The 26,403-nt window shown below is 40.3% G+C and overlaps 1 protein-coding gene across 1 annotated transcript in view; it reads right to left on the reverse strand.

The window, feature by feature from the left end:
- Positions 1–19,122, reverse strand: part of EGFL6 (EGF like domain multiple 6) — a 31,691-nt gene extending 12,569 nt beyond the window's left edge. Inside the window, exons 1-7 of the mRNA XM_077174693.1 lie at positions 18,993–19,122; positions 14,953–15,062; positions 12,675–12,767; positions 9,789–9,908; positions 8,829–8,948; positions 8,014–8,148; positions 6,146–6,268 (exon numbers count right to left, since the gene is read on the reverse strand). Coding sequence (XP_077030808.1) covers positions 6,146–6,268; positions 8,014–8,148; positions 8,829–8,948; positions 9,789–9,908; positions 12,675–12,767; positions 14,953–15,062; positions 18,993–19,060 — 769 coding nt within the window. The 5' untranslated portion in view covers positions 19,061–19,122. The remainder of the gene's footprint in view (positions 1–6,145; positions 6,269–8,013; positions 8,149–8,828; positions 8,949–9,788; positions 9,909–12,674; positions 12,768–14,952; positions 15,063–18,992) is intronic.
- Positions 19,123–26,403: the final 7,281 nt, after the last annotated feature.

Raw genomic sequence — 26,403 nt, forward strand, 5'->3', positions numbered from 1 at the left:
AAAAGCTACTGAAATGGAGGATATTTTCAGAAGACATGCATCAAGCTCCTCCGTCATATTTCTTTTTGCTCTTATTTAATTGTAAGGGTTAAACACCAAAATTCGGAGAAGAATACAAAAATGCCAAATTGTTACCATATTTCAATGCCAAGATGGACTAGAACATAAATGTGACATTTGCTGAGAATCTACCATTTTATGAGTCCTCTTGGACATGAAATACTGTATCTTATAGTTTTGGATAAAGCGGTGTTATTTTAATTGTTCTGGAATTATCCTTTTGGATACTACTATCAAATGTTGTGCACAACTGTGTCATAAACGACTGAGGGTTTGAGTCTCTAATGTGAACTACCTAGAAAACAATGAAAGCTGAGCAGTTCCAGTGTGCTATAAAAAAGCTCTTTCATAAAGAGAAACTGTTTTCATCAGCAGATCAGAGTTACCTCATATACTGCTTCCCATCTTTGATTCTCAATCAGTATTGATGCTGCAGTGCCTACAGTCTCTTAGGATTAAAGATGATGGTGGAAGAAAGCTATTTTTATTTCCCTCTGCTTCTGCTGTCTAATGATTATATTATCAGGTCAAGAATATGTTCCTATTTTGCTCCTCACTTTGTATTTATGAAAATTTTACAGTAGTTCTTTGAGACAGAGGGACTGGACTTGGAACCTTGAGTAGTACTATTTTTCTGTGCCTCTTTTCATGGACACACAGCAGAAGAAAAACACCAATAAATAAAATAGAACTGCAATTTGGTATGAAAAGAGGAAAGTTCCCTGGATTTATATTAACTTCTGGAAAATACAATCCTATCACTGTGAATTTGTCACATTTTATTTATGGCAAATGCAGCTACATGCTATTTGGTATGTCAGGAAATAATCAGACTCTTGGTGTGCTCACTGTAGCATTTAGGTGTTTTTGAGATTGCTGTTGGAGTAAACAGGTGCCAATAAAATGAAAGTCAAACCTGAGGATTTGTTCTTCCTTTTTTTGGATAAAACTTATAGGCTTGCTTGTCAAATACTTGGAAATAAGCTCTTTACTAATACTCCACTAAGTATCCTCTGGAGGATGATGTCATGAAGGATGTAAGGTTCCCTAGGTCTGAACTCAGAATTCAGCAATAAAAATTAACAGGAAAGCTTAATTCCAAACAAATTTCCTCTTGACTATCAGTAACAAGAAACTTTTAACAGAGAGGCTATGGGGATTTTCAAGGCTACAGGATTGACTGCTCAGCAAACCTGAATATCTGCTTTTAGTTTCTGCTTTGAAGTTTTCCTCATGAAATGGAAAATTCTTACAGTTCAACATAATAACCTCTGTGGTGTCAGAAAACCAATCTCCTTGTGTGTGCAAAATTTAGCAGAGTGGAAAATCAACTGACAGGAGTGACAAAAATAGTGGGATGAAAAGGTATAAATTCCCATATGCCTGCAGACTCCAATTTGCTGCTGCACTATGAAAATCTCCATGCTTGTGGAGACAGAGGCTCTAGACACTAAGCATATCTTAGGACATAGCACTAGTCTCCTTCCAACTTGCATTCATCTTTAGAGTAGCCAGAGGTGTAGATTTAAGGCTTTTTATATCTAGCCTTAAATTGCAGGAGGACGAATGCAACATAAGGATACACCACCTTAAACTCAGTCTGTTCTTTTGAATCCATGGCTCTCTGAATGAGCAGCTCACCTTCTCTGGTGCTCTGGGGTGCTCCACCTGAGGCAGTGATTTTTCAGGACCCTTTGCCTCAAAATATGTAGATAAATGCAGGCATGTTGGTCACAAATATTTGTGTACTTATCTGTCTATGTGACTGCAGAGAATTTTGAGCATTCCACCTCAGTTCAGCTCTTCCTCATCTACCTTTGATCAGGAAACAGGCAGTTTCTGTTTATTGTCCTAATTTGAAAAGATCTCATTTTCAAAGGTATTTTCTTACTTTGAATTAGAGAGAATTAAGGCAAGAAGTAGAAAAAACAAAGGGAAACAGTGGCCCAAGTGCTAAAAGTAAAACTTTTCTGTCATCAGAAAAACTCACAGAAATTATACAAAATTATAAACCTGCAGAAATGGATTGGTGTAGGATGTCTAATGACAAAGTTGTGAAAGTTGAGTTGAAAAAAATTACATAAAGAGTATATGCCAACACATTGACTCTGTGCTGCATTGTGTAAAGGGAAGTACTCAGGGGATGATGGAGGAGAGGGACAGACAAGGGTCTGTTTTCCTTCCACACACCCTGTGACTGCAGCTGCTGCTGGCCCTGATCATCCAGGGGATGCAGTAGGAGACAGCTTGCTCTGCACTCCAGCAGGCACCCCCCTGCTTCCACCCTCACACATCACAGAGCATTCAAAAACCTGGTGAGAGACAAACCTGGGAGACTGGCTTACAAATCCCTTCATAGCTCCCTTTATAGCTTCTCTATATAGGAGTTGAAGAAGTGTTGAGGGAGACAGACAACAATCTACCACGTGTAGGTGGAGTCTGTAGATGTGAGTAAAGATTAGATCAGTGTGATGTACTTCCTTAAATCATTCTAAAAATTATCAACTTCTTTTAGATATTCTTAAGCATGTCTGAAAGCTTTCACAGATAGGTTAAAAGATTCTGGGCTATTATTTTCTTCTAAGCACCATGGAACATTATCTACCAATATGTGATGCTACCCTATTTAATTTCTAAAATTTTTACTGTCTTATTTAGGGAAGGATACTTTGAGAAGTCAGGGCAAGTTTGTTACACTGGACTGTGCTTCATACATGACTACACCAGCCAGCAGGGCATCTACTAGGAAATGTGTGGTAACAAAAGCCTAAGTGTTACTCACTGAAGAGTGACAGCAGTATTTGACTCCAGACTGAATTACATTTTAAGAATATCACCAGCAATATGGCAATCATAGAAGCTTTGAAACTTTATTATGTCAAACCAACCTTTCTCAGGATTGGCAAGTTAATAAGAAAGAAAAGTTATATATAGGGTCTAAGGATTACCCTATCAGCAAAAAATGAATGAGTAATACAAGAGGCAGAGAGAGAGCCAACATGAATTTTTATTGATACTTAGATACCCAGCAAAGCATAATGAAGAAAAGTAACCTCTGCCTCTAGCTGAGCAATAACAGGAGTGTTGTTGTTGAGCTCATCAGAGCGATACCTGTAGACTTAAAGATAGTAATCCTTTTTCCTGTTATTTTGTCAGACCAAAAACAGTGAATCAAAAGTAGGCTATTTTTTTCCCCCAGGAATCTTAATTGCTTATGGAACCTTGTGAGACTCTATTCTTAAAGAAAAGCTGAAATACACATAAAAGCATGTGGCAGGGGAAATGTGGGTTTTCAATGCACAATAGGAAATCAGGAAACACATGAACCTGAGAGCAGCAACAGATTGCAACAAGATAGGGGCCAGATGTGGAAATTACTAGGACCCTTTTAGGGATTGTTCAGATTGATCCATCTCTATGGATTCTCAAATGTGTGCTACAGACAGTTCAGAAATGGTCTCCAATGTTGCATAGATATAGGAGTGTTAAATGGCAAAAGGGTGCCTTAATAATCACAGGTCATATCCATACCAGCAGCAGTGTTTGCAGCCTCATGTTTCAGCAGCTTTCTCCAAGTCAGTGTATTGACATACAAATTGAATGAAAGAATTTCCAACACCTTCTTTGAAAAGGTGAATTATATATTATGTCACTTATTAGGTTATTTGATAGCATGAGATATAGCCACAGGAATTTCATTATAAGCAATGGGCTTAATTGCTCTCCTTTCATAATCCAAAAATTAAGTTATATATTATAATAGCCAGTTTTTTTATACTAGAGACAATTGCTGTTAAGAACTAATGCTTCCCTGTGAAAACAGGATTCCATCTCTGTGGGAATAATTATGTGGAGTATTGGAGGCTTATTTAAGGGGTTTTTGTTCAGCTGCAGCACAAGCCCTGCTGGGAACTGGAATGGGCCACAGGAACTGTAGCCATTGTCACCAAAAGAAGTGTGAAGCCACAGCCTTCAGCTCCTAAATGCCCAAGATGGTGTCCTCATTCCATCAAACCCCATAGCAAATCTTCTTTTGGCTGCAGTGAAGGCAAAGCTTTTCTACAGTTGCCATATGGCATGGAGAACACTTAGTGTTTCACTGTTGGTTGGTACATCCAATTGTTTGTGTCACAGTTTGAAAAAAGCATTTTCCCCAGTAGCAAGACACGTCCTGCCCCCATGAGTTACACTGGTCAGATGTTCCTGCAGTAAAAGTCAACTATTGAAACATTCAGAGCTAAAAGAATCTCCTCCACTTCCCTTTAAAAGAGAAGGTATATGTGGGAGAATTACCACCAGAGAAACCAGTCTCTATTTAGCATCTCTCCCTTTCAGGGTTCACCTACCACTGATTGTCTTTTAATTTTCCTCTATTGTTGTTTACCACTTTCTAGCTGGACCCTCAACTTTTGACCTGCCTGTAGCTCTGATTGCTCTCATTAGTGTATGTTATTCTTCTATCCTGTCTTGTAATAAATCTCTTTTCCATTTAGTATGTTCTATTCACTTTATGAATCATGGATCCTTCCTCTGCTAAACAACAAATGGATTTTGATAATTGGAAATATGACAGGAGGAAGTAGGCAGAGGGCAAACTATGTAAGAAAAACACCTGTGAGGAGATAGGAATCATCTGAATTCAGAACTGATTTTTTACAGGGCTAGCCCTCAAAAAAATTCTCCCCATAAGTGAAAAAATGTTTGTTATTTATATTTGAGCAATCATTCTCGTTGAATTGTTTCTGCTTGACGAAAAATATTTTATACATAGAATTAGTCAAAAAGAACATTTCCCTGGAATTTTACCTTCTCATTAAAAGGAAAAAGGCAAATAAATGAAAAAAAAACCAAAACCCAAAACCAACAGACTATTTGTCTCAGAGATGTATTTGTTTAACATTTCACCTGTGATACATTTTGTTTTAACAAAACCATACCAAGATGTGTCATGTCAGTTTGCTTTGATATCTAGTCAAATGCATCATTTCAGTGAGCTGCAGTGACATATCACAAGAGATGTGGTCTAGCAAGGAACCTGGCTCGTAAATTGAATTTGAGTAGAAGAATGCTCTAAACAGTTCTGTTGTTATAATATATATCCATATCAAACCGTTCAGTAACAGTCAGATTTTTGAGTATTTTTGCATGTCAAAAGTCAACATTTCTATACTGAAAGTTGAAACTTAACAAAATGCTGCTCTCCTGTGCAGGGCCAGGAGTTGGACTCGTGCATCCCTTGCAATTCAAAATATTCTGTGAAAATATTAATTTATCAATGTGTATTGTAAGTTTCAATTGCTACCATAACGGGAGGAGGAACAAGAGAGGGACTCAGAGAACATCTGTGACCATGAGGTATAATCATAAGACGTATCTGATCAAGCATTACTTGAAAAGATTTATATATTATGTAGACTTCATCTACTACAGACAAAAACTTTTTAAATGTTTGAGCAGAGGTCAAGTGTCCTCTTGAGGAAAACATCTTTAATGATGTTGCAGGAGAAATATCTGCCAGGATTAATAAAGGTATGAATTAAAAGGTTCATTTTAAATATAAAGACAAGGACAGCCTTTCTTTCTTTCTTCTTGAAGGGTCATATTCAGTTAAAGTGGGGAACGACATCTTTATAGGATGTTTCCCATATTCAATAGACAAACAAAGTGAAAACAATTTAACAGAGAAATCATAGCTTTTCTCCCTTTTCTCTTTTTTTGTTAAGCTAGCATTCTGGGAGAGACTGCACATCCCTCCAAGGAGCTAACCTTGGGAATTAATAGAGAAATCACAGTAGATTTTTTTAAACTATTTTCTCTGTTTCTTCAAGACAAAATAATTTCTCTGTTCTACTTGCAATTCCTAGAGATGAGACTTGAAGACTTACATGCAAAATTAATTTGAGCAAGGGATACTTGTATTGACTATGCTATGAGTCATGCAGTTAATATATTATTTTGTGGAGAGGTCTTGCTTTGCTGGTAATGCAGCACTATTCAGCATGACTTTTCTCAGAACATGCCTTCTAATGATCAATTATTGGAGAAAAACAATACAGCTCTATTCCTGCCATCCAGTGGTACTCACCAGCACAATCAAATCCACTTCCTCGGTAGCCCTGTTTGCATTTGCACTGGAAGGATCCTTGAGTGTTGAGGCACTCTGCATGGAGGTTGCACCTGTGTGTATTTGTCACACATTCATTCACATCTGGGGGAAGACATAAATGCCTCAGTGAAAACTGTGAAAACTGTGTTGAACCCCAAGGCTCCTGACAGCCTGTTTGTGCCCCCCATCTCATCCAGGTACTGTGAGCACTGATGTTAGACCAAGCCAGTGCAGAGACCATCAGAGGCAGAAGGATCCACACTAGGACAGAATCCTTGGTGTCAGCTCCACACACACAGATGCTGGCGTATGCATCCATGGAAAACATCCACCCCAGTAAAGACAAGGTGAATGCAGTGATTTTCTGACTGAGGACAGGATTCAAACTGCAGGTTGCACACACTCTTCTATTAACAAAATGCATAAAGCACCAAGAGAATGGGTGACAACATTTAAAAGAGAGCTCACCAAAACATTCTCATTCTTTCATTCACTGTAGAAAGAATGCAATGGAAAGTAACCCTGACCGTGCCAAGATGTCAAGATCTTTAAACTACCTCTCACATTCCAGCATATATATGATGCTGCATGCAAAAAATTTATAATAAGGAAAATTCAGTAGAAAAACTACATTCAACTCACAGCAATATGTACAGGCACCAAGAGTATTTGATTTTGCTCCATTACAAAGATGTTTCTGATTTATCCCACATGAGGGAGTCATGTTGGTGCACAAATGTTTGTACCACTCACATTTTATCCAGATTGCATCATTTTTAGCAGCTGACAGGTCCTCTTATAATGTAAGTCAGCAAACAAATAAGTAGCAGGAAGACTGACTCAAAAGTCTGGTGTGTCTGAAAGTGAGATTTAGGTTTGCAAATAAAATCCTCACTACTGAGGAAACATTCCAATTTTTCTCCTGTGCACACATATTGTATGAGAAAAGAAAATATTTTTTCCACTTGAAGTCTCTCAGGGTTTGCAGACATGAAATGCAAGCCTAAGTCTCCAGACCTGCCTTATGATCTTCCTCCCACTCCTCACTTCCAATATCAATTAAATATAAACAAATTCCATTAATTCTCTTTTTTATGCATGTGTAGTAGTTCCAACACTTCCAAGTCCTTGTGTAGTCAACAGCTTGAACAATACTCCTGCAGAACCTGTTGCAGTAACTTGTATTTTGCTGTTCTTCCAGCATTCAGTCAATGGATTGAAACAGGAGTTAAGCATGCTTTGACATTTGTTTTAACACCTGAGAATGTCAAGATTAACTTTTTGCCTGTATTTATTTTTGTTAGGGAGAAACTTGGTCATGCAACAGAAACCTGAAAAGTAATTGAAACCTACTGTTTTCAATCTTTTTTTTCCCCTCAAGTTCTGTCCAAACCATCCAAATAACTGTTTTACAGTCATGAAGGCATTTACTTCACATTCCTCAATAATGACATGAAAAAAGGAAAAAAATATAATGAGACTGCTTATTTATCACAGTTTGTAAGCAAGACAACAAAAAATGGTTCTTTAATTAAACCTTTACCAGAAGTAGCATTTTTTTAGTCAACAGTTGCCAACTGAGAACAAGCTCTTGCACACCTTGACTTGGCACAATGAGGCAATTTAAATTGTAAGTGCCAGTGATTTGGTTTTTCAAAAGGCTATAGAAGAAGAAAAACAGGGAAAAATTCCAAGTCCCATCAAGAATATTCTTAGTGTGACATCTTCTACCCATTTCTGAGGCAGCATCCCCAGGACAGGACAAGGTGCTGGGGGCAACCACAGGGAAGATGTGCTCTGTGGGAATAAGAAGAATGAAGAAGGAAGATGCATGGGCTGGCTCCTACCTGCACAGCTGTAGCGGCCACTGGTGTATTTCAGCTCATATCCCTGCTGGCACTTGCAGTAGAAGCTCCCAAATGTGTTGACACATCTGCGGTTGTACGAGCAGACAGCTTTGCCAGTGGAGCATTCATCAATGTCTACAGCAGGAGAAGGGATGCTGGTCAGATCCAGGTAAAACAGGAAAAAACTCACTGGGATTTGCATGAGAATGGTTTGTTCTTGGCTGCCACAAATAAACTCAATAAATAAATCTTATGATTTCATATTTGGTGGTGGCTTTCGCACATGTTCTTATGAGTGAAGCAGTAAAATGTGAACTAACTTTATGGAAGAACACAGTACCAAGTATTATAAGCAGTGCTTTCTTCATCACAGGAAACTCACAGGCAATGTTGAGGCTTCTGGAGAAAAATTGAGAAATTTGTATTGTGGGTCACCACAATAAAAGAAAGCCCCATCCAAACAAAATGCCCAAATCCTACAATACATTATGTCAGTAGGGTAGCTTCCTGCAGGTAAAGCACAGTAATTAATGGCCTCATACCAATAGGGAGAAACCAAATCTGTTGATGCCTCTAAATCATGTCAAAACATTGAATTATTTACTGGGGATGAGAGTTATCCAAAGAATTACATGGCCAATAGCTCAAGAAAAATTATTTTTAAAAAAAATATTAAAATTTTACATCATACTGAGAGTAACAAGAAGCATTATTTAAGCCAGCGAGGAGGGTTAACAACTTCCTAACCTTTCCCCAGAATCTTATGGCTTCAGGGATCCTGCAGAAAAGAAGCTGAGTGAGCTCTCTAACCATACCAATGCATGTCCTTCCATTTGGTCCCAGCTGAAGGCCACCTGATGGACAGAGACAGTGCACCTGGCCTTTGACTTCTTCACATCCATATTGGCAATTCACCATGTCACATGTCCTAGAACCTGAAAACAGTATTTAAAATAACAAAAAAAGCAAAATTCTAGGCAGGAATCACACAATTTTAATTTAGATATGTATGAACACAGAAATTAATCAGAACAACAAAAATCCATTAATTATAAAGAAAGCTGTTTATAAATTAACATATAAAAAATTGAGGAGTCCATGAGATAATATCTACAAACAAAACTCTGTCACCAATAAACTAGAAGCTTCCCCAGGTCTGAAAATCAGGTTGGCTAAAAAAGAAGAATGCTTTCCATTTCATGCTGGCTTAAAGACAAAAAAGATGGGTAGAAATACCTATTTTCATAAGTTTAGATAAGCCTTAGATCATACAGCAAATGTTTGCAAGAACAGTTTTCACCAACTGCTGAAAGCATATTAACACAGATAAAATAAATCAGTGGTGGAGCACAGAAAGGTAAAGCAAGGAATAATGGCATGAAATTCAGTAAAAAGTTATCTGTGTTGGTGCTTTGCTTGAATACATTTGGTCATCCTTATTCACCAGATGAACTGGCAGGATTGTACACTGAGATTGTACTAGCTGTTCTTCATCTGAAGCAACAAATCAAGAGACTGTTGCTTCATGTGAAGAAGACTTTTACTTCTATTAGGACCAAAACACCTCTGAAGACCAAACTATAAGTAAGACCTAGTTTACTTCACCCAGGAACTACCAAACAGGAAGCCTCTTTCAGCTGTGAGAGTACCAGAGAACAGGGGCAAAGACCCTATCCTGAATAAGCTAAATCAGTTCATCCCAAGAAGAAAATCTGCTGGGATTAGATGTGATTAGATGACCTTGGTGTGCCTGTTCCATCAGCTCTGGTACTTACTTGCACATGTGCCATCTGGCATGAGCATGTACCCGTTGAGGCAATAGCACTTGTAGCTGCCGTGCGTGTTCATACATCTGTGCTCACAGGGACGTGGCTTCAGTCCACATTCATTCACATCTGCAGAAGTCATTGGAATGAGTGAGTGCTGGGCTTGTATACATATATTCATCCATATCGGTGGATAATATTGCCTAATGTGTGGAGTTCCCCAGAGTGAAATCATCTGGATGGAAAATAAGCCAGCCCCTTGCAAGATGAGAGTTGAGCAGACCATCTGGCTGAAAGACTGCTAGTAAAACCAACACACACAGACCTCTTGAAAAAGTAATGCAAACTCTGGCCACATCTGGCAGCTAGTTAGGAAGAAGTGGAGGGGTGGAGAGAATCGTAGCTAATCTTTTTTGGGAGTTTTTTAAATGGATTTTTTCTGGTTCTAGCCCTCCAGTTGACCTCTGTATTAGAAAGGCAAAAACATGAGACTAAGAACAGCAAAACAGTTTGAGAGAAAGTGAAACAAAGATTTTTACTTTAATTTTTCTCAGCTACACACTGGCCCCAAGGTTATCAGTAGCATAAATGAAATACAAATTATGATAATAATTATGTGACTTTAAAAGGATCTCAAAAATATCAAAATCCTGAGAATCAAACATCCTAAATCCTTCTCAAAATCCAGGATTTAAAGGCTTTTCAGAACTAAATAAATTTCAAATTCCCAACATCTATCCTTCACAGAGAGAAAATGATAATTCTAAAACGTTTATTTGTGTTGAGCAGTGCTGACAATGATATTTTGCCTATGACAGGGAGACAACATCTGTGTTTTTTACTTCCAGGCCCTGACACCTCTACCTCTTTTAGTGATTAGTAAATAGATGGAACTAATTTACAGAATGCACCAGCATATGCAGCCCATCAATATGTGTTTAACAGCACATATGACTGATAACAATGTCAGCAAAGATGCAGCTCTCCAGTCAAGCACTGAGCTTGTGCAGCTCCACTTCCAATGGGAGAAGCATCTGTTCTTGTGTCACACCCTGCAAACCACTGGAACAAAACCTCAAGGCCATTCAAAGCATAAACTTTGTGGAGGTGCACAAGTGCTTGTTACAGCTCAGTCCAGGAAAGAGAGGGTTGCATTCTATTATTCCCACAGTGTCTGTTTGAAAAATGACAACCTGTCTGCTTGCAAATCACACTGGATTTTTGTGCTACTGTGACTCCACTAAATAACTAAGACTCTCTTAACAAAGAAACTACAGAGCACACTAGAGAACAAAAGTTATCCTACTTAGACCATACATTTTCAAAAGTGCTTATCTGTACCTATCTCTCACAATGCACAGATAGCATACACAGCTCTAAAAAAGAACCTATGGAGATAAGGCTAATTTAGTTCAGACTTGGTGGCAGACTAATACAGTCCCCTTATCTCTGTTATTTTAGTTAGCTCATGTTGAGCTTGCTCAGCAGGACATTCTGCTGTAAGGACAGACCAAGGCTACATCTGCCAGTGAATTAGAAGTGGGTATGGACACGCCTGGCTGATGGAACATGACCACCTATACAGCAATACTGTTGAAACAAACAGCTCTTGGACACTTCTGGCCTGTACCAGCCACCACCCCACTGAAAAAATCCTGCTCCTGCTTCAGGAGGTAGAAAAGCCCAGGAGCTAACAGGGAGTCTGTGCAGTGCTTCCTCCAGGCCTCAGTCTGGGAACCTGCTGAAGTGCACAGAACTGATCAGGTTGTCAAATTCCATGTCAAATGCACATGGAATTACTGCACAGAAAGCACCCAAAAGCTGAGGGCTTCTCTGTTGCCTTTTAGCAACATTTCAGCTGCCAAATAATTTTTGAGGTTAAACTTCTGTGTTTAGAGGGTGAAGTTGTAAGTGGTACTTATTTATCTGTTACATTTAACCACAGGTGATGTTTCCCTTTCCTCTCTAGTGGTACTGAGGAGTTAACTTCTTTCCCTGTGAGAAACAGCAAAAGATGGATTTTTCTAAAATACTTAATAGCACATCTTTAGGGCATATTGCTTGAAAGACACTGTGTTATAAATGGGCTGGTTTGACTATAAAAAATGTGTGTTTAGCATGTCAATGCAATATTTTCAAGCAAAGTCTGCAGGAGCTCAGGAAGGTAGCAAGGACAGACCTAGTCATTTGTGTGGCCTTTATGTCATGTTTCCATCATAGCACCTACAGTTCACTCATCTGCCTCTCTTTGCACAGTGTCCTGCTCCTTTCATCTGATCCAAGACAGGGCTCTCATATTTTGGAACAGAAAAAAAAAAAAAAGCTGAGTTCTTACCAATGTGTTAGCTGAAATATTTCTATGTCAAATTCCAAATTTATGGGGCAAAAAATGGTGCTTTTAAAGTTTCTGAAAATGCAATTTTAAGGACTCCCAATGATGGTTCTCAGAAATACCATCAGCATATACAAACAGCCCAGTCAGATTGATAAATTACATGTCTACCATGTAATTGCAAGTCTTTCTGAGTAGAAGATTAACTTAAAAAGAAACATGGGCTGCTAGTTAAGAAAATAACATGGGTCCTGGAATTGGCTTCCATCTCTTCTGATATCTTCCTATATAATCTCTCCATGCCGTAATCCTCTGACTATAAACATGAGTTTGCCCTTGTCATCAGCCCATAGAACATACACAATATAGGTTCAAACTTTTGTCTGCTGAAGAAGGCTTAGAGCTTGCCTGGTATGCTGCAGATGCAAAAGCCTTAAATTCTTAAGTTCTTCTACATAAGCAAGAAAACATCCTGGTTTACTGCTTTGGAAGATTACAAAAACCATAGTACAAGATAAGGAAACTGAAAACAAACATCTCCTTTCTGGTGCATATGAACAAACCTTGATTACAGGTTTTCCCTGTAAATCCAGGGAAACATTTGCATTTGTTTGGTCCCATGCACTCGCCATACTTGCAACCATGTCCACAGGTAGCTGGTGGAGTCAGGCAGAGAAAGGAGAGAGAAAAATAAAAAGTTAGGAATATTCTATTTGAGAACTTTCACCCTGCTTAGTTGCCTAAAAGGTTTTGCACAAGTTCAGCATCTTCCACACGTCTCCCTCCAGTGTGAGCACAGTAACTACTCATTAACACTTTATTTGGGCCTCAGAATAGTGGAATTAACATTAATTACAAGAATTTGTTTTTTTCCGGGTTTGTAAAGACAAAAGGTCTCTCTTTTTTTTTTTTTTTTTTTTTTTTTTTTCTGCAGTGGTTACAAGCCACATTTAGTTTTGTACTTTTGCCTTTTTCCTTTCTTTAGGAAGCCTATGTGAGAAGCAGCTGGCCAGCAGCTTGAATTGCCATGCTTGGCATCTGGAGCAGGAAAGAGGCAACAGCATTCTCCTAGAGCCAAAGGACACACATAATCCTATAGCAGTTTACAGTCTTGGATCTCCTCAGTTACAGCTGAGGAACGTGTCTATCCCGTGGTGAACATCCAGAGCACACCTGTCATCAGGCAACTGTCCTTAGCATACATCCCAGGGAGTATATTGGCATCATGTTTACAATAATTTGAGAGGGCTACATTTAACCTGGATGCATTAAAAAGTCCTCTGGATCATCAATCAGAAATTAAATGATGACTTTTATAAGCCTTAAGTCTCCTGAAATCACTTTAATTGTCAGCATGGAGGTTATTCAGGAAGAGCAAACCAAACATGCATTTATGTCAGGACTGCCTCTGAGGAAACAGTGAAAGAGTGTGCACCAGGGTGTGAATCTCGATTCCTTATGTAGTTAAGATGATCTGCAAACTATAGGAAAGTTTAGTTACTATATAGTAAAATTATAATTAAAATTAATTTTTCTGAATTCAAGTATCTTCTCTCCATTAACAGATACATTCAGATGTACTGAAGGTACTAACTCTGCAGACTGAGGCATTTTCAACAATTCTTCCAGCCCTGAATGCAATGTGATGCACTGCAAGACCAGCTCGTTCCCCTGGGATCCAAAGCATCCCTGCTTGGGATGTTCTCCCATGGGATGGACACATTTCTCTTCTGTAACTGAGGGGGTGCAAGACTGCAAAAGACCAGCTTGCAGTGTTAGCACTGAAGCAGAGAAAAACACCATTTTGGGATTTACAATGCAGAATTACATTATAGGTGGCTTAAAGAGATTTGCCAAAGAACAGTCTTCAAATTTTATGAAAACCTATTGCTTTAAAACAAGGCAACCTACTTCACTGGCTGATCAAAAATTACATTTTCCAGTTATCTCTCCTGGTATTAATTTGCATCAAAATGAAAGTGCAATTAAGCAATGCAAGAAATACTACAATGATCCCTTTTTCTTTTGTTAAAATGGCATATCATATATACAGAGCAGAGACATTTCAGCATTTTTCCCTTTAGTATATGGATTTTCAGCAATGAATAATCTTAAGCCTCTATACAAATTCACTAGATGTAAAAGGCCAAACTCTCTGGGACAACAAGTGCAACATCTGAAAAAGATCTAAAACATATTTAGAAAACAATATTTTATTGTGTTTTGCCCAAGTACAATTGGAGAGAGAGATTCCATACTGCATTTTCCTTGGGATATGTAGACCTTTCACAAATTAGAAGTGTCCTAAGAGTCATTGTCTCGTCATTAAGCAAACGAACCACACAGACCAGAACACTGGCTGGCTACCCAAGCTCAAGTCAGGGCCACTTATTGCTTGAGTTTTATTTATATTTTTAGAAAGTTAAACCCCTCTGCTTCTCAGAGGCTGTGTAATCTGAAGATAAAGGATACCAACTAATATGAAATCATTTTAGGGGTCCTTAATATAGCATTAGAAAACACTGCATTTATGACACGTACTCCACAGCTGTAACAGTGTAGCCACTGACCAGGGCTGGGCAGGAGGTTTAGAACAGATGGTGCCTTCTGGATATAAGAATTTTTGAATGTGCAAGTTATGGTTTGGTGTCATTTACCCAAAGCTCTGCTTTTTTTGAGGACATGGTCTCTCAAGCATGTTTTATTTGCTCTCTCACAGATTTGGAGATTTCACTCCTCAGGAGTTTTCCTTCTGTAATTTCTGCCAGACATGTAAGAAACCTCCTTATTAGTACCAAGTAGGCAGCAGCAGAGAAGAAACAAGCAGAAAGTTAACGTTACCTTCACAGTGGCCCTTGTTCTTTCTCCAGCCAGGACAGCAATCCCACCTGGAGCCATAGCGACACACGCCAGGCTGGCTCACAGCCCCCAGCTGCCCACGAGCTCTCGAGCTGTGTGAGGAAGGACAAACATTAGCTCCAGCAGGAAAATGCTCTAGTTCATTTCTCTGCATACCCCTTTGTCCAATTCATTTATGTTTTATCCACTGTCAGGCATTTTCATCTCACCAAACCTAGAGCAGCATTCCTAGACAGGAATACAAGCTTCCATTTGATCAGAGAAACTGGGATGATGGGAATGTTTCACCTGCAATAAATTAACTGGGCAAGGTAAACCCTTTCTAATGAGAAACACTGAAAGGCAAAAAAACACAGCCAGCTCCTTGCTAGAATGAGTCATCTTAATGTCAGTGAAGTCAATAGGGCTGCCTCAGTTTGTGTCACATGAACAACTGGATCAAATACACGATGCCATAACTGACAGCACTATTGCCTCGGATGATGAAAGACTGATTCTACAGAAAAGCATGTTGAGAACATCAGTCAGCCCCATAAAAGCTAGTGAATTACAGGCTCATACCCAAGGCATACATGCAAAGTGATTGCATAAGTCCTGACAGTTCCAGGCACTCTGGTTGCATGAGACTCACTGACCATACAAATTAATGTTAATTTCACCTGCCAATGAGCCCAGGGGGTTCAAAGCCATTGAGGAGATCAACAGCTGCAAGAGTTGGAAAACCTGCCATATTAATTGCCAAAATTATAAATCTGATGGAAATTCACAACTGTGTAAGTCTTCTAGATCTCCTCTGTGCTTTTATGAGTGCTGTGGCTTTAGTTCTCTTCTCCCTCTGCTTGCTGTTACTTAAGTTGTCCACCACATGCCTGTCCCCTTTATGAAATTCTTTCCTTTATCCAAAATCCTCTGTCCTCATTGCTTTATCCAAGTCATAATTTAAAATGCATTTTCTTCAGAGAGTCCAAAGTGTTGGTTTTGACCCAGAAAATTCCTGTTTGGTGAGAGCTTTGTAGTAAGTGATTTGGGGTCCTGAGGGGGGACAATACACTGCAACAGAAATCTCATGATGGAAAAAAAATGATGGAGAAAAGCCGTCAGACATGAACTTTCGCATTTTTTAGTCTGAGGCACAAAAAAGGTAATATTTTATCACATTACAGGAGTACTTTGCATGTATCCTCCTGCACTTATCTGTAATGGTTGCACTCCCATCAAAACAGTTCCTGCAAACATCACTGAGGCAAACTAGTAGAACAAATATATGCATACACTTCAAAGACACAAGGTGTTACTCCAGAGTTTTTTTTACTAGCTGAACCATTGGAACTAGAAGGGAGTTCAGAGGAAATGCATAAGCTCATGCATCTGAGATACTCTAAATAAAGAGATGGTCTTCATGTCACCTAACAAGTAAAAAAGCTTCAGTGCTGGAATAAATTGTTCTGAAGCCACCCAACCTTTGCCATCAACAGTGATGCAGTTTACAGGAGTACATGTTCTTGTGCATGAACATCTTCAGACAGGTGAAAAGGTGTGTTGAACAGCTCTAACTCCTCTGTGTCTGTGACAAACCAGTACCCTGCCTCTGCATCCTATAGACAATAAAATAACCTTTTTCCATTTTGTTATCCAGATGCTGCTGCCTTACATCACTTGCAAGTATACAAGTTAAAGAACACATGTTCTGCCTGCAGACTGGAAAGTGGCCTAGAATTCACCTGGATAGTAAATGTACATTCTGCTTGCATCACAGAAAATCCCTCTGAATGCATCTGGATAGTGCTATGACTCCCCTGAAAGGTTAAAATGCCTAAAGTCTGAAGGAAGAAGGATCTCATTCCTTTCCAAAAGGTGCTCATTTTCACAGGAAAAATTGATTCAGCAATGTTTTATTTAATAATTTATTTCAAAATTTTAAAAAATAATGTCATTATAAAGTGTACAATATCTCTCAAGATTTCAGAAAAAACTTTCCTTAAAACTGGGAAGTGTTCCATAAAGCTGCAAATTAAATTAATATAGCTGAACTCTATAGATATTGCCCTGGAGAAGGTCTAAAGACTTGTTCTGACTTCCGCAACAAGCATCAAGATAAAACTTACCTTTGGCAGAGGGAAAGATCAACTAGATCCCAAAATCTGGGAGGAAAACCAGTTTTGCCAGGTTAGTCCCTCTCACCCATGAAGAATCAACACCCATCAGCTTAGCTATTTCTATCAGGAGTTCAGCACTTTAATAAAATTAGAAAGAGGAGATTCTTTCAGGTAGGCAGACCCTTTCTGGGAGAATGTCACATGAACCTTCCTGGATATTGGGGAAGAAGTAATGTAGACTGGAGGCACAGGGCACTTCTGATCCCTCCTTGTTGGATATTCCTGTCAGATTTCAGAGGAACTACCTAAAGTATCTGAGTGAGATGGCTGGACTTATCACAGTCTGCTCAGTGTGCAAAAAATTCCTGGCCTTGAAGAATCTGCAGCCAAAAAAAAAAAAAAAAGTGAATGAAAAAGAAAGGCAAGAGAAGGCACACTGTGCAGGTCAGATCACAGCACAGGTCAGTGGAAGAGTGCTGTCTGAAGAACTCCGTCCTCTGAGAGGCAGCACTGGTGCTAAAGGTAACAAGTGGCTACTCAGCAGTCCAGGGTGCCCAGGGAGGAGAGAAGTAATTGATTTTGTGTGGCTGTGGCACTGCTGACAGCACTATGAGACATTTAGCAAAGAACAGTGAGGATAAATAGTAACCACAACAACCCAGGACCACCTGACTTGAGGAGACTGAAATAAAGAGCTGGCTGCATTGGCTGTCACAGGATTTCTGTGATCCATAGCACCATTTCCAACTAAGTGGGACTAAGTTGCACTGCTGCTGTAACCTGTATTGCTGTTATGGTTTAGGAATGGTATTCCCCAAATCAGTCCCCCCATCAACTCTCTCCACAGCCACACGGCACCATCTCTTGCTCCCTCAATTTCCCCTCACCCTTCCCCTTGCAGCAGGATGGAGATGAGAATTGGAGGCACAATAGGCAAAGATTGCAGGCTGAGGTAAGAACAATTCACTGGAAACAACAGTGAGATAAGGAAATGAAAAGTAACAGCAACAATACTAATGACAGAAGGTAGAAGAAAAGAAACATTTCACACGAAAATACGTCAATAATAGACCAGACAGGCTCCCTCCACCACGTTTTGTTGACTGGAAGGAGCCCCTTCTTCCTGGAGGTCAGTTCTTTTCCCTCACCCTCGACAATGGTGTGAGGTAGTATAGAATAACAAATGTTCTTTCTCTAAGACATAAGAGCAGGTCTGGAGCTCATGAACTTCCAGTTCCCAAGGACCTGGCCACTCAACAGCCTCGCACGTGCTGGAACAGCATACTGCCACTTGTTGATAACAAATGTTTCCATTCACAAATCTAATATTAAAGAAATAAACCAAAAAACATCTTGAGGCTTCACATGCAGTTGCTGCAAATTCTCCCTTTACGAGCCATTCCCTTGCTGCAGCACTTCTGCTTCTGGAGAACTGGGAGAGGGAACACTGGAATGGCTTGGTCTGCAGTAAGTGATTTTATTGATCCTCTCTCAAAATCTCGTTAAATACCTGCCTCCATAGAACCCAACACCTGTGCTGACAGGCTGCTGGTGAAGGGACAGACCCTGGCAGACCAAGAACTGGGGGTGCTCTCACCTTCCCACAGATGGTGCACCTATTGCCCCATCGGGACCGCAATTTAAGCTGCCGCTTTTCCCAGAGCACGCGTCCCCAGCTCCGCTGTGAGCACCTCGGTGGAGCGGCTCTCACGCCCGCTGGAGCGCACCAACCGGGCGGGCGCCGTTCAGCACCACGGCCCGGGACCGGCCGCAGCCGGGGCGAGCCCCGCGGACACCCCGCGCCCGGAGGGAGCCCCCGACCCCCGCGGGGCCGCCGGGGAGCAGCGGAGCAGCAGCGGAGCAGCCCCGGACCCGCGGGCAGCGGGGCTGCCGTGCCCGGGCCCCTCCCGCCCGCGTCCCCCTCACCTGCCCGCGGCGGCCAGCCCGGCGGCGAGCAGCGCGGCCAGCAGGGCGCTCCCGGGCGCCGCCACCATCGCCCGGGCACGGGCGGCACCCCGGCGCTGTCTGGCTGGCTGGCTGTCTGTCTGTCTGTCTGTCTGTCTGTCTGTCTGTCTGTCCCTCGGGCCGTCCCTCGGCGGCAGCGCCGGAGCGCGGGCGGGCGCGGGCCGGGGCCGTATAACCGGGCGGGGCGGGGCGGGGCGGGGCGGGCCCGCCTGCAGCCGGGGCGGGCAGAGCCCGAGAGGGGCGGGTGGTCCCGGCCGGAGCAGCGCAGGCTGCCCCGGAGCCGACCACGGAGCCGCCGTGAAGCTACCCCGGGGAAAGCCGCTCCGGGGAAAGCCGTGCCGCTCCGGCGGGCGCTACGAGCCCCGCTACGAGCCCCGGCCCGGCGTGGGACCGGCCGCTGGCAAATGGGTAAATCGGTAAATCGGTAAATCACCATTTAGCAGTGCCACAGCCGGCCTGTCCGCGGCCTCTGCCTCCGCACGCACCCGCCGGGCCAGCGCTGAGATGGGTTTCCATCCCCGGAAAATGCATTCGCACCGAAAGCTTTCCAGGCTTTGCCTTGCAGGACCATCCCTGAACAAACTTTGTCAAATCTGCTAAGTACTTGAATATTAGGAAAAAATTTCTTTAGAAAAAAACTTCTGCCGAGTTGTTGACATCTACTGCTGATTTCTTCAGACTTCTGAAAGTACAAATGTTCCTCCAAAGTACATTTAAGTCACCTTGTAGAGAGGAGCAGTGTGAAGTAAGAGGTACCAAAAAATGGCAAATTTAGCCCCAGGATTCAAATGACGTGATTAAAATTCAATCTATTTAAAAGAAACAAACCTGTTCAATACTGTTTATGTGTTGCACAGGATGGTAAAGACTTTTTTTGTCCTGGATGCTGGACACAAAAGCCATTGTTGGTTTGCAGCTGTGCTGCTGTAGTTTTGAAATGCAGCAGTACCTTGAGACTCCCCAGCTCCATTCATTAGACTTGTCTTCCTGTATGGGAGGAGTAGTCTTTTGATTTTAGTTAAATCAGCACCATGTAGAAAACGTACTAATTACTTGAAACTCAATTCAAAGACTCATGGTTTTTATTATGCACATTTATTCCCACAAATAGATATGAGTGTATTAGTTGAGTCTGATCTTGCCACTAAAATGTTGATTGGTGTTCAAGATGAATTTTTTTGGTCAGAAGAAAAATAATTTCTGAACTGTGATGCAAGTAGTCTGTTATGAGCTATAATTATTTCCTCAAATATATATATATATATAATTTTTTTTTTTTTTTTTTTTTTTTACAGAGTGACTTGTGGATAGGTCTGTCTGCCCTGGTGGTCCCTAAGTAGTATTTCACATTGCCTGCTGGAATGGGACTGGCCCTGGGTCTCCCCCATTCCCTGTGATTTATTAGGGAAATGTTTATTGAGGCTGTAGTCATGGCTGTCTCTCAAGTGAAAGCTGATGGGCAGTTTCTGGACTATCCTCCCAACCTTGCTCTGAGCTCTCACAGGAGCCCTTTCATGCCAAGGTGATACAGGAGGGGCCTGTGGCTTCTAGGGTCATATATAACCTGTCTTACAGGAATGTCCCTCAGCTTTTAGGAAAACCTTTTTGTACTTCGTACATTCCTGATCCCAAAGCACACCTCATGGCTGCTGTTGTTCATATATTTTCTTGATATCTAGAATGCAAAATGGGAAATTAGAGGGATGACAATTATAAATCCTATTTCTAGACTGAACACAGTTCTTGTTATTGTTTCATGAAATGCCATCCCTAGTTTTTGGGTCTTAGCTATGTGTTGTACTCCAGTTTTTCATCTCTGCACCAAAGTGAGCCCCATGATAAGACTGTTTTGCCCACTGAAGATGCCATTTCCCATTTGGGGTGAATGGACAGAAAAGGTCTGGATTTGTGTGTGTGTGAGAGTCCTGCTCATCCCCCCTCATTTCCTCCTTTGCCTGACAAGCTGGGTTGTACCAACAAGAGCATCACCAGCAAGCAAAGATGAAGAATTAATTGGCCCTCTCTATTTATCTCTTGTCAGGGCATACCTGGAATACTCTGCTTAGGTTTTTCCTACTTGTCTCACTTGGTACTTTCTGAAAGTTACTGTGGAACAGCTCCTTAGAGTTGTGGACCCTGGAGCATCCATGCAGGGGAGGAGATTCAGTCTCCAGAGCTTGCTGAAAGTACATGAAGGACAGCCCCTGACACAACTCTGGCTGTACCATGATTTAATATGCTTTTTTCCTCTGAGGCAGTAGCTCTAATACTCAAAGGGATGAAAGGGTGGAATGGAAGATGGTCTACAAGGCTATGGAAGAGAACTGGATTTGCCCTTCTTTTCCATGCTTTGACTGTCCCTTCCCATGGAAAGGAAGGGGTTACATTTTCAAATTAAAGCCTTGAACTCTGAAAAGTTCTGCAAGTCCCCTGTGAAGAGCCCAACACCAAGTATCTAATACATAATGCCCCAAATATGGGCCCTTTTCCCCACCTGGGCTATCTTAATTGATACCTACACAATCCATGTGTGCATCAAGGATTGCCATTTCCAGCAGCTTTATGAATGAATGTAACAGGAGACCACTGTGTGGTTTTCAGGGATGAATTTTATAGGTATAGCTTCCTGGCTTTTGATGTGATTTTCTTTAGTTTCAGGTCTCCTGCCAAAAAGATTTAGATATTTTTTTTCCCCCTCATATAATTTCTCTACATACTAACACACAAATCTTTCATTGCTTGACTGCATTAACCAAAATAATTCAGTCACTGGTGATCCTCTTTATATATAATACTTTCCATATGGTAGGCAAATAATATGGTGCCTCTTAGTAGCTTTTGGGTTTGTTTCTCACAGAAAAAAACACAGTGATTTTATAGTTTGTTCAGCAATACTATGTTTAAAAAATTTGAAGCTCGTGTAATCCATACCTTTATTTTGTCATAGTAATAAATATTAAATTTTAATTGACTGTCCTGTAATTCAGCATGTTAGAGTTTTGACTTTGATGGTTTGTCCTTTTTATTTGAATTATCAAAATGTAACAGTTGGCAGGTGGCAAAAGAATCAAAAAAATTAGGGATTAAACCAGGGGACCTATCATGCACTTATTATGGGTCCATAGTTGCTACTTTTCAGCTTTATTTGCTGCTGCCTTTAAAGATTCCTGTGTGGAAAATGGCAGCAGATTTCTGTTTTACTTGGATCCCAGGTTCTATCCTCATTTGTTCCCCTGGAGCAGCTGAGTGCTGGCATGCTCAGGAACAAAGCAGAAACCTTAGCCCAGTGGGGAGGCACACACTTGGTGTGACTTTATGGGATCAATAGGAGGATCTTTGTGGTTTCACATCACAAATGTATTTGGTCCTGAATTCTCAGATTACACTTCTGCTGTCATGAGTTCAGGTTCTCTCTGTGTCTTGATATTTGGAGTAGGTGTTGGTGTAAGACTCTAAATTTTCTTATGCTGTAAATATTAATTATTCAATCTCTATTTAGGAATCACAAAGGACTGATGAAGTTGAAATAGAAATACTTCAGCTAAAACATTTATATTAAGCATAGAGTAAAAAATAACTCAGAGCATTAAGGACTGCAATTTTGCTATGATAGCAATCATAGCTATATCCTTTTTTTTAAGTGAAGTTCCATTTATACTGCTAAGTAGTTTCAGATCCAGTTATTTTATAAGTTTTTCATGGAGTAGAATAAATAGAGAAATAAAAGCAAACCATTCATTTTTTTTCTCATTAATAATTTTATAAGCTTTAACAGACTATTTTGAAACATTAAGAAGTCATGAATGGGGTTTCTGAATTGTAATTCCTGAATAGAATCATGATTATGAAATCAATTGAGCTTATTTTTTGTTTTGGTTTGCTGAGTATTGCTTCAGGATATCTTGAGAAAAAAAATCATGTTCAAAGTTGAAATTCTTGCAATTATTAAACTACAGTTTGAGGGTTTAAGAAAACTATCAAATATCCAGAGATTTATGAGACCTAGTAATATTGCTTCACTGAGATTATGCATGTGAGGAAAAGTTGGCAGACTAGATTGTTAAAGGCAGAGCACCAGGATTAACAGACCTTTGCTACTAGGAACATTTAGCTGTAACCTCAACCTACTTTTTAGCTGACACTATAAAATACTCTCAGAAGTGGTGTGTTTACATTCCTTTGATATTTGATAACATTTTTCAGATTTCTACCATGGTTAAACCCAGCCTGGTTGTTCCTGGGGCAAAGCTTGCTGTCCTTTGTGTAGCAGAGAGTAGGAATCCATTGACAGGGTCAGCCTGGGTCCCAGATATCCCTAATAAGGGCTCAGTATATATCTAACCAAGTTATGATTTCTGTGAGGGAATCCTTATTTTGCTCAAAAGTAACTGCAAGCATAAAAGCCCAGTGTTTCGAAAATGCTTTGTATTGTATTATGTTTAAATAATTAAAAATCACACACTCAGGATGGTGGGTGGCCTAACACAGCATGAACAAGAGCCTGTAAAAATTATACAATTGGGCTGGAGATCACTTTTCTAAACATATAAGTAAGAGGTTTCACATGTTGGTTTTATACTCCACAGCCTGGAGTTCCAAGCAAGGTTATAAATTTATTTGGCAGGAGCAACTGAACTGAAGGATATTTGTGCCTGTTTGATGACTGGTTCAGGAGAATATGAAGAACTCAGCAAAAGCTGATGAAGTTTATTTTGGTTGCTAAGACAAAAGTCATTAAATGAAAGGAAGACAACATGGAACTAATGAAAAATCTGAGGGCATCATAGATGAATATATGCATGGAAATGTCTGCTCAAAGGTTTTCTTTGCTGTCATTTGGTTCTCTGGCATGGATATTCATCACTGGTTCAGTTGTGTCAGGTCTGCTTTTGAAGGACATCTTAAGGTTTCAGCTAAAATCCACAAGTCCATTTCACATGGTCCATGAACCTAAGAATGTTGAACAGTCAGTCACAAGATTTACTTCCAAAGTGCAATTCTGATTTGAACTAGAAGGTGGATGTAGAAACACCACCTGTGCCTGCATTATGGACAGTACCAGTATTATAACAAATAAATATTGGCTTTTTGGAGAAAAATCTTTCCAAAGAGACTCAAGGTTTTTATCTGACTGTCTGCACTTATTTTTATTTTTCATAAGCTCTTTTCCCTAGACCTTAATCTTCAGTGCTTAAAACCGTGGCTGTATAATTTTTCTGAAAATACTCCCCACCTATCTCTTCTCCTAAAAGAACCACCTTGCCTCATACATGTGTTGAAAGTGTTTTTCACATCTCGATATCCTCTAGATGAACATTTTAGTCTATTTTCATTTTTGTCAAAAAACAGTGCCTTTTACCATATGAGAAATTATTTTGTTCTTTGGTTGCTTCTCTTCTTGGCCAAAGTAATCTAGATATGGCTTTTATTGCAGTGATCATCTGCTCTTTCCACTACCTAGCAGCCATACAGGAATCATCTGGGAATCTGGAGTTCAGTCAAATACGATACTGAAATGCCAAATGAAAGTTTTGGAGGACATGTTCTTACTCTTCAGCTGAACTGTCTGAATTTCAGCTTCCCTGAATTCATTTGGTCAGTGTCCTTTACTTTTTTATCTCATAAAAGTTATGAATACTCTTGCCTCATACAAATCTTAAGAGAATCCAGAGAAGTTTTGACCAAAAAATAGAAGTAATGAAGAATTAAGTCAAATGAAAAAAATTACAAAATATGCAATATTTTATAAAACTTAGCTTGTTTTTCTGTATTGACTGTTCACATAAACATTTGGTGGATACAGTTTCATATTTACAAGTGCACACATTTCATTTTTTTTTTGTGTTGGTGCTTTTAAAACTGTTAACATTGGTTTTGGTCCCAGTCTGAGATCCAGGTAGATTTTTGAGCTGTGTTTTTTGCATAATTAGAACTGTCCTCTTGAAACTGATCTGCTGGTTTTTTTCAAGGGCTAGAAATCTTTGCAGGCTTTTGGAGTTGAGCACTGTTACTTTCCTTGGGTGATGCAGGTGTCTTTCACCACCCAGCACTTTTGTTTCATGTCCCTCTCTTTTCCAGGTGGCACTTAAATCTCATTTCTGTGTTTGAGGGGAGGCTCCCAATGAAGCTCATTGGGGTTTTCCAATACTCAAAGGGGGATCCTAAAAAAAGAGGGAGAGTGATGCTCTGCATGGACAGATAGTGAAAGGAAAAGGGGGAACAGTTGAAAACTAGGAAAGGTGGGATTTAACTTGGATATTAGGAGCACAGCACCCTTTGCTGTGAGAGTGGTGAGGCACTGAAAAGATTTCCCAGAGAGGTTATGGATGCCCCATTCCTGGAACTGTTCAAGGCCAGGTTGGATGGAGCTCTGAGCAACCTGATCTAGTGGGAAGTGTTCCTGCCTGGGGCAGAGGGGTTTGAACTAGAGGATCTTTAAGGTCCTTTCCAACCCAAACCATTCTGTGATTTGGTGATTGCCTTTCTGATTAGACATCTGTCTTTTTGGTTTTAACCACTCTGTCTTGGAACCTTTTCCTTCAATGTGCATTCCTCTCCTTTAAATTTTACACATGACCATTTATTTTCTAAGCTTCTATGTGGAGATGTATTATTACAGATATTGTATGGAGAGGTATTATTACAGATATTTTTAAAAATAAACATCTGTTTAACATCTATCTGCTGCTAATACACAGTGTAAAGTTAAGTGTATGCCTTAAGTCCCTCCTGGAAAATAATTTGGCTGCTTTTCTTCCCCCTTAGCCGCTGTGCACTGTACATATTGTAAATAAATTAGTACTCTGAAGCCATAGTGTTTATTTCCAAATGCCCTTTCCTTTTCCTTTCCTTTCCTTTCCTTTCCTTTCCTTTCCTTTCCTTTCCTTTCCTTTCCTTTCCTTTCCTTTCCTTTCCTTTCCTTTCCTTTCCTTTCCTTTCCTTTCCTTTCCTTTCCTTTCCTTTCCTTTCCTTTCCTTTCCTTTCCTTTCCTTTCCTTTCCTTTCCTTTCCTTCAGAAACATCTGCTTTCTGTTATCCTCTGTGTCCAGCAGAAAACAATAACAGTGCTCATTAGGAAGTTTCCATGTTTAACTTTTGCATGGCAACATTCAGAGAAAGAAGACCTCCCATTTTTTTTCTTGAAGAGCTTTGTTATTTTCTCGCCATAAACTCTCCAGAAGGCTTTTGGCAGGTCTGACATGATGCTCAGTTTCTTGCCTGGAAGCCTGACCTCCTGAAATATCCCATTCTTACTCTCTTCAGTCTTCCATCACATGGGGTGGTGTGCTTACCACAGCAACTGGAAAATGACTGCTCTTAAAATAATAGCTGTTGTTTCAAAACATAAAAAATATTTCAGAACCTCCTTGCTG

Source organism: Agelaius phoeniceus, chromosome 2 (genome assembly GCF_051311805.1).
Source record: "Agelaius phoeniceus isolate bAgePho1 chromosome 2, bAgePho1.hap1, whole genome shotgun sequence".
In the NCBI taxonomy this organism is placed as follows: Eukaryota; Metazoa; Chordata; class Aves; order Passeriformes; family Icteridae; genus Agelaius; species Agelaius phoeniceus.